This window comes from Primulina huaijiensis, chromosome 1 (genome assembly GCF_012295235.1).
Source record: "Primulina huaijiensis isolate GDHJ02 chromosome 1, ASM1229523v2, whole genome shotgun sequence".
NCBI lineage: Eukaryota > Viridiplantae > Streptophyta > Magnoliopsida > Lamiales > Gesneriaceae > Primulina > Primulina huaijiensis.
In genome coordinates, this window is record NC_133306.1 from 17,873,157 (window position 1) to 17,881,377 (window position 8,221).

An 8,221-nucleotide genomic window follows, 5' to 3' on the forward strand; every position below is an offset into this window, starting at 1 on the left:
AATGACAGCTCAGCATTAGAATAAAGCTTAGTATCTGCAGTTGAGGATGAAGGAGCAGTAGATGATGGTTGCTCAACCTTTGAAGAAGGATAAGTTCCTTGCTGAGAGGATTCAGCAACTGAGTCCTTGGATGGCTCTTGCTATTGAACTGATTGTTCTGCTTGTTCTGCCAATGAACGATCATTAGAACTTGCTGGAATATTCAGTTCTTGGTCCAGTTCCCACTGTTTAATCACCATCTATAGTGTAATGAGATCTGAGTCCAGCTGATCATGAACTACTTTATCATTAAAGGCATTTGAACCTGGTAGGATCATAGTTTTGCCTTAGCTGAACAATCATCTGACTTAACTTCTTAGCACGGATTTGATCAAAGAAATATTTCTTCCCTTGAAAAGCTTGACGAATTGTAGCAGCTTTGACCATCTTCAGAACAATAGTTTCCAGGTCAACAAATTTCTTCAAAACTGACTTATTCTCTAGTTGTGTAATGACCCGAATTCGTATTTTGAATGAAGTATTAATTAAGAGATAATTAAAGAGTTGTTAATTAAGTATTATTAACGAATTGATAATTTGGGATTAATCTGTTGGATCCACCGAATTTTAAATGGATAACCCGATCTACTTCCGATTACGTTATCTCGAGAAATCCAACCAGACGAATGAGATTCTGACGCATGGCAGATAAGATTGATTCGGATTTCTGAAATAGTTCGGATGCAGCCTATAAATGGAAGCCGAATTCTTTTGTTTCCTACACCGCATCCTTCAGAGAGAGAGTTATAGTCTTTTACCTTAGGTTTTCTAGCCAGTTTCTAGGGCACTTTGGTGTCGGAAAGTTTCGGAGCTAGTGTCGACCCGAGGGGGGGTCGGTGAGCTGAGATCGAGACATCATCAGCGGGCTGACGACGGACGTAGGTATAATCCTAAAGCCTTTAGGAAGAGCTTTATAGCATGTTTGGTAATTCAGAATCTGGTTTGATAGGGATTTCATATTGTTGGTATTGTCTAGGTTAAGAGCTTTCTGTCAGATTGTTTAGTAAAGTACGCGATGTACTGACTGAGATATCCAAGCGTAGTATACACACTTATATGCTGCATTTTTACGTGTTGCATTATACATGTTTTACTGCTTTGGCATATTATGCATGACATATCATGTTGAGCCTGATATCTTTTGAGATATACCTCGTTTGTTGGGGCGGCTCAGCCCTATTCTGTATTGTGGACGATGGGGCATCGAGAGCTACAGTGTCCGACGGGACCCGCGGGCTCTGATGACCTGGACATTGTAGGTCCACGTCTTGATGATGAGTGTGGGAGCCAAAACATGCCTAGGGCAGATCAGAGACTACACACTCAGGCGCCTCTAGACTGAGCATGAGATTCTTGACTTGATCCTTGATATCCGAGCATATTGCATTTCGCATGCATCATATCAGTTTGTATACTCGTACATTCTCGTATTGGGCGATTGTCGCTCACGTCCTTGTTTTCATCTTGGGCACCCCATTCCACGGGGCAGGTCTTAGGTTGGACGGTTCGGACGACCAGGGCAGTGGCTAGAGCAGTTGAGTTTTCGGTGGTGATCCAGTGGAGGTTTTATGTGGTTCATCGTTTTATTGTTTAGAATTATGTTTCGATATGGTTGTATTAATGTTTAAGACTGCTGTTGTTTGCTCTGTCTTAATTTGGGTTGTAAGATGATTAAGTATTTGGTTTCCGCTGTTTAATTGTTGTTATTAAGTTTTAATGTTGCATGCTTAATAGTCTGTTTAGTAGTGGCTCGGGTAAGGACGCTACATTTGGTGGTATCAGAGCATGCGAAGATTTTTGGGACATTAGTAATTCTGTTTTGAGGATTTAGTGGTTGATTTTGGTTTCCTTTCAGATGTCAGGAGACGGAAGCAGTCACGGAAGTGTGGGACATGGTCGTTATGGCGACGATGAGGCTGGCCGAGAACATCGTCGTAGAGATCGTGACGGAAGGCGTCACCGAGATCATGATGAAAGGAGACGTAGGAACCGTGTCAACATTATGGATTTCATGAAGATTGGACCTCCACCGTTGACTAGAGATGAGAATGCTGATGTTGCTGAAGCTTGGGTCGATATCATGGAGCAGTGTTTTCGAGTGCTGCACTATGACGAAGACGAGAAGATGGAGGTAGCTGATTTCATGATCCAAGGAAAAGCTCGGAAATGGTGGAAACCTGTTTCTGCCATTCTAGTTCAACAGCATGGGCGGATTCGTTGGGAACATTTTCGTCAGGCCTTCATCAATCATCACTTTCCGCCAGCTCTTCGTCAGGCGAAGGAGATGGAACTGTTGACCATTAAGCAAGGAGATTCGAGCATTGAGGATTACCAAAAGCGTTTTACGGATCTGTTGCCGTACGCTCCTCACATCAGTGAGAATTCTGCAGCCAAATATTCTCACTTTTTGAATGGTTTGAACCAGGAGATTTTTGATCGGGTTTCAGTCTGTGACGATCCTACTTCGTACGAAGGATTAGTGAATCGTTGTCGTCAAGCAAAGATCAGTATTGCTAGGAGGAAGGCTATGCAAGCTAGCAAAAGTTCTAGTTCGTTGGGACCGAGGGGTCAGTCTTTCAAGAAGTCTGCATCTTCTTCTTCCGGTTCTGGAGGGCTGTACAGCTTTGATAGGAAAAAGCTGCAATGTGGCCACTGTGGAGGAAATCACCAGACGGAAAATTGTCGAAAAGTAACAGGTGCTTGTTTCAACTGTAGCGGTTGTGGTCACATGAAGAGGGATTGCCCTAATTTGGAGAAGCAGAGTGTAGGCGGAGGTTCTATGGCAGGGTCTTACAGTGGAAAACAGTTTGAGGCCACTGTGCAACAGAAAGGTTTTCCTGCTCAAGGTTCTCGTCGTGGTGGAATATCACAAGGATCTCAGCAACGTTCACGAGTTCAAGGGCAAGTGTTTGCCCTAAACCAAGAACAAGCTGAGGAGCAAAACGAGAGAGTCATTGCAGGTAATTTTATCTTATGTGGTATTCCTGCATATGTATTAATTGACACTGGGGCATCGCATTCATTCAGAGCATCAATGTTTGTTAAGAAGCATAAACTACCCTACGTGTCATTAGATATTTTGATGTCGGTGTCTACACCGATGGGACAAGAGGTTTTAGCTAAGCGACTTGTAGTAGACTGTTTGTTAGAGTTTGAGGGAAAATACTTGTCTGCCAATTTGATGATATTGGCTATGGAAGATTTCGATTGTATTATGGGAATCGACCTATTGACTAAGTATAGAGCGACGGTAGATTGTTATCAACGTCTCGTTCAGTTTCGTCCAGAAGGAGACGAGAATTGGTTTTTCTTTGGCGAGGGAGCTTGACCTCCAATGCCAGTAGTGTCTGCTATAAAGGCACAACGGGCTTTAGCGAAAGGAGGAGAAGGATACCTCATTTATGCTGTTGACGTATCGAAGGATGTGATCGACGTGAAGAACATTCCAGTTGTCGATGAATTTCCTGATGTTTTCCCAGATGAGATTCCTGGATTTCCTCCGGAGAGGGAAGTGGAAGCGGAGATAGAGTTGATACCAGGAACCGCACCTATCTCCAGAGCGCCTTATAGATTGGCACCAACGGAGATGAAAGAGTTGAAGCAACAGTTACAAGATCTTCTTGACAAGGGGTACGTTAGACCCAGTGTGTCTCCTTGGGGAGCACCAGTGTTGTTCGTTAAAAAGAAAGATGGGTCTATGCGGCTTTGCATAGATTATAGACAGTTGAACCGAGTAACAGTCAAGAATAAATATCCGTTACCACGGATTGATGACTTGTTTGATCAACTGCAAGGAACTTCAGTGTACTCGAAGATCGATTTACAGTCTGGGTATCATCAACTTCGAGTTCATCAACGTGATATCCCCAAGACTGCATTTCGAACAAGGTATGGGCATTACGAGTTTCTCGTGATGCCGTTTGGTTTGACGAATGCTCCAGCAGTATTTATGGATTTGATGAACCGAGAATTCCAGGAGTATCTTGACAAGTTTGTCATTGTCTTTATTGATGACATACTGGTATACTCTCGTAGTCTTGAAGAGCATGCACAACATTTAAGGATTGTGTTGCTAACCTTAAAGAATCACCAACTGTATGCTAAGTTGAACAAGTGCGAGTTTTGGCTCGACAGAGTTGTCTTCTTAGGACATGTTATATACAAAGATTGGATATCAGTGGATCCTAGCAAGATCGAAGCAGTGTTGAGTTGGGCACGGCCGGAATCAGCTCAAGAGATAAGAAGTTTTCTAGGTTTGGCAGGATATTACCGGAGATTTATCTCAGGATTTTCTCAGATTGCCAAACCATTGACACAGCTGACGTGTAAGAATGTGCAGTTCGAATGGACACATGATTGTGAAAATAGTTTCAATGAATTGCGTCAACGTTTGACAACTGCACCAGTTTTAGCTCTTCCATCTGGATCAGGAGGGTACATTGTGTACACTGATGCATCACTTCTAGGACTTGGGTGTGTTTTAACCCACAATGGTCATGTGATTGCATATGCATCAAGACAGTTGAAGAAGCATGAAGAGAATTATCCAGTTCATGATCTGGAATTAGCAGCGATTGTGTTTGCTTTGAAGATCTGGCGACATTATCTCTACGGAGAGAGATTTGAGATTTTTACAGATCACAAGAGTTTGAAGTATATCTTCACTCAAGCAGAGTTGAATATGCGCCAAAGAAGATGGATGGATTTGTTAAAGGATTATTATTGCGAAATCACGTATCATCCAAGATCAGCGAATCTTACAGCTGATGCTCTTAGTCGCAAGGTGAGATTATCTGCATTTCAGACAAGTTTCATATCAAGTGTAATCCAAGATTGTTGTTCTCTGGGATTTCACTTCCAGCATAAGAAAGGAATGGAACACATTCGAGTAACCAGCATTTTATCTGAACCGAAGTTGTATGCCAAAATCAGAGAAGCTCAGTTTTCGAACCCGAAAGTGAAAAAGTTAGCAAGGTTAGCTAATGGAGACAACACATCTGGTTTTGCATTCCAAACAGATGGAACCTTGTGTCTGTCAGGAAGAATCGTAGTTCCAGAAGATTCTGAATTAAGAGACGAGATTTTATCTCAAGCCCATAGGAGTAAGTTGAGTATCCACCCTGGAAGTATGAAAATGTATAAGGATTTGAAGACCAGGTTTTGGTGGAAAGGTATGAAGAAAAGTGTTTACCAGTTTGTAGCCCATTGTTTGGTTTGTCAGCAAGTGAAAGCTGAACATCGACGACCAGGAGGATTACTTCAGAATCTTGCTATCCCTGAGTGGAAGTTGGAGCATGTGACGATGGATTTTGTCACCCACTTGCCGTTGTCTTCTAAGAATTGTGATGCCATTTGGGTTATTGTGGACCGACTGACTAAGTCAATACATTTCATTCCGTATAGTCGGGAATATAGTTTCGATCGCATGGCAAGACTATACATCCAACAGATTCTTAAATATCATGGTGTACCAACAAGTATAGTCAGTGACAGAGATCCACGTTTTACCTCAAGGTTCTGGGGAAGTTTTCAAAAAGCGTTGGGAACGACATTGAGTTTGAGTACTGCCTATCATCCAGAGACCGATGGTCTGTCTGAGAGGACTATTCAGACACTCGAGGATATGTTGCGTGCTTGTGCTTTGGATTTTGGACCAGCATGGCATGATCATCTGCCGCTTGTGGAGTTTGCATATAACAATAGCTACCACAGCAGCATTGGTATGGCTCCATTCGAAGCATTATATGGTAGACGTTGTCGTACTCCATTGTTTTGGGACGAAGTAGGAGAACGACAAGTGCAAGGACCTGAATTAGTGCAACAAGCGATTGACGTAGTGGAATTGGTTAAAAAGAGAATTAAAGCTGCACAAGATCGTCAATCGAGTTACGCGATTACCAAGGGTAGACCTCTACAGTTTCAGTCAGGGGAAAAAGTTTCCTTAAAGTTTCACCATTTCGCAGGGTGATGAGATTTGGACTCAAGGGAAAATTAGCCCCAAGATTCATCGGACCTTTTGAGATCTTGGAATGTGTTGGAAATTTGGCATATCGATTGGCTTTGCCGCCGTATCTGTCTAGCATTCATAATGTCTTTCATGTATCTTTGCTACGACGGTATGTAGCAGATGAATCGCAAATTCTTGGTCCGACAGATGTTCAACTTGAAGAAGACTTGACTTATGTCGAGCAGCCACTTTTAATCCTAGGTAGGAAAGAGAAAAAGCTCAGAAACAAGACCATTCCACTTGTTTTAGTGCAATGGCAACGCCGAGGTACTGCAGAGGCGACGTGGGAGTTAGAGAGTCGTATGCGCTCAGAGTATCCGCATTTGTTTTGAGTTGTATCTTTGTAATCATGAGTTGTAATTTATTCAGTTGTTTTGTACTTCAGTTCTGATTTCGAGGACGAAATCTTTTTAAGGAGAGGAGGATGTAATGACCCGAATCCATATTTTGAATGAAGTATTAATTAAGAGATAATTAAAGAGTTGTTAATTAAGTATTATTAACGAATTGATAATTTGAGATTAATCTGTTGGATCCACCGAATTTTAAATGGATAACTCGATTTACTTCCGATTAAGTTATCTCGAGAAATCCAACCAGACGAATGAGATTCTGACACGTGTCAGATAAAATTGATTCGGATTTCTGAAATAGTCCGGATGCAGCCTATAAATGGAAGCCGAATTCTTTTGTTTCCTACACTGCATCCTTCAGAGAGAGAGTTATAGTCTTTTACCTTAGGTTTTCTAGCCAGTTTCTAGGGCACTTTGGTGTCGGAAAGTTTCGGAGCTAGTGTCGACTCGAGGGGGGGTCGGTGAGCTAAGATCGAGACATCATCAGCGGGCTGACGACGGACGCATGTATAATCCTAAAGCCTTTAGGAAGAACTTTATAGCATGTTTGGTAATTCAGAATCTGGTTTGATAGTGGTTTCATATTGTTGGTATTGTCTAGGTTAAGAGCTTTCTGTCAGATTGTTTCAGTAAGGTACGTGATGTACTGACTGAGATATCCAAGCGTAGTATACACACATATATGCTGCATATTTATGTGTTGCATTATACATGTTTTACTGCTTTGGCATATTATGCATGACATATCATGTTGAGCCTGATATCTTTTGAGATATACCTCGTTTGTTGGGGCCGCTCAGCCCTATTCTGTATTGTGGACGATGGGGCATCGAGAGCTACAGTGTTCGACGGGACCCGCGGGCTCTGATGACCTGGACATTGTAGGTCCACTTCTTTATGATGAGTGTGGGAGCCGAAACATGCCTAGGGCAGATCAGAGACTACACACTCAGGCGCCTCTAGACTGAGCATGAGATTCTTGACTTGATCCTTGATATCCGAGCATATTGCATTTCGCATGCATCATATCAGTTTGTATACTCGTACATTTTCGTATTGGGCGATTGTCGCTCACGTCCTTGTTTTCATCTTGGGCACCCCATTCCACGGGACAGGTCTTAGGTTGGACGGTTCGGACGACCAGGCCAGTGGCTAGAGCAGTTGAGTTTTCGGTGGTGATCCAGTGGAGGTTTTATGTGGTTCATCGTTTTATCGTTTAGAATTATGTATCGATATGGTTGTATTAATGTTTAAGACTGCTGTTGTTTGCTCTGTTTTAATTTGGGTCGTAAGATGATTAAGTATTTGGTTTCCGCTGTTTAATTGTTATTAAGTTTTAATGTTGCATGCTTAATAGTCTGTTTAGTAGTGGCTTGGGTAAGGGCGCTAAATTTGGTGGTATCAGAGCATGCGAAGATTTTTGGGACATTAGTAATTCTGTTTTGAGGATTTAGAGGTTGATTTTGGTTTTCTTTCAGATGTCAGGAGACGGAAGCAGTCACGGAAGTGTGGGACATGGTCGTTATGGCGACGATGAGGCTGGCCGAGAACATCGTCGTAGAGATCGTGACGGAAGGCGTCACCGAGATCATGATGAAAGGAGACGTAGGAACATTGTCAACATTATGGATTTCATGAAGATTGGACCTCCACCGTTGACTGGAGATGAGAATGCTGATGTTGCTGAAGCTTGGGTCGATATCATGGAGCAGTGTTTTCGAGTGCTGCACTATGACGAAGACGAGAAGATGGAGGTAGCTGATTTCATGATCCAAGGAAAAGCTCGGAAATGGTGGAAACCTGTTTCTGCCATTCTAGTTCA

The 8,221-nt window shown here is 42.5% G+C and overlaps 1 protein-coding gene across 1 annotated transcript; it reads left to right on the top strand.

The window, feature by feature from the left end:
• The first annotated feature begins 2,041 nt into the window (after positions 1-2,041).
• LOC140971874 (uncharacterized) lies at positions 2,042-2,771 on the top strand. Its single transcript, XM_073434407.1, has 2 exons — positions 2,042-2,693; positions 2,755-2,771. The coding sequence occupies exons 1-2, from the start codon at positions 2,042-2,044 to the stop codon at positions 2,769-2,771; spliced, it is 669 nt and encodes a 222-aa protein (XP_073290508.1).
• Positions 2,772-8,221: the final 5,450 nt, after the last annotated feature.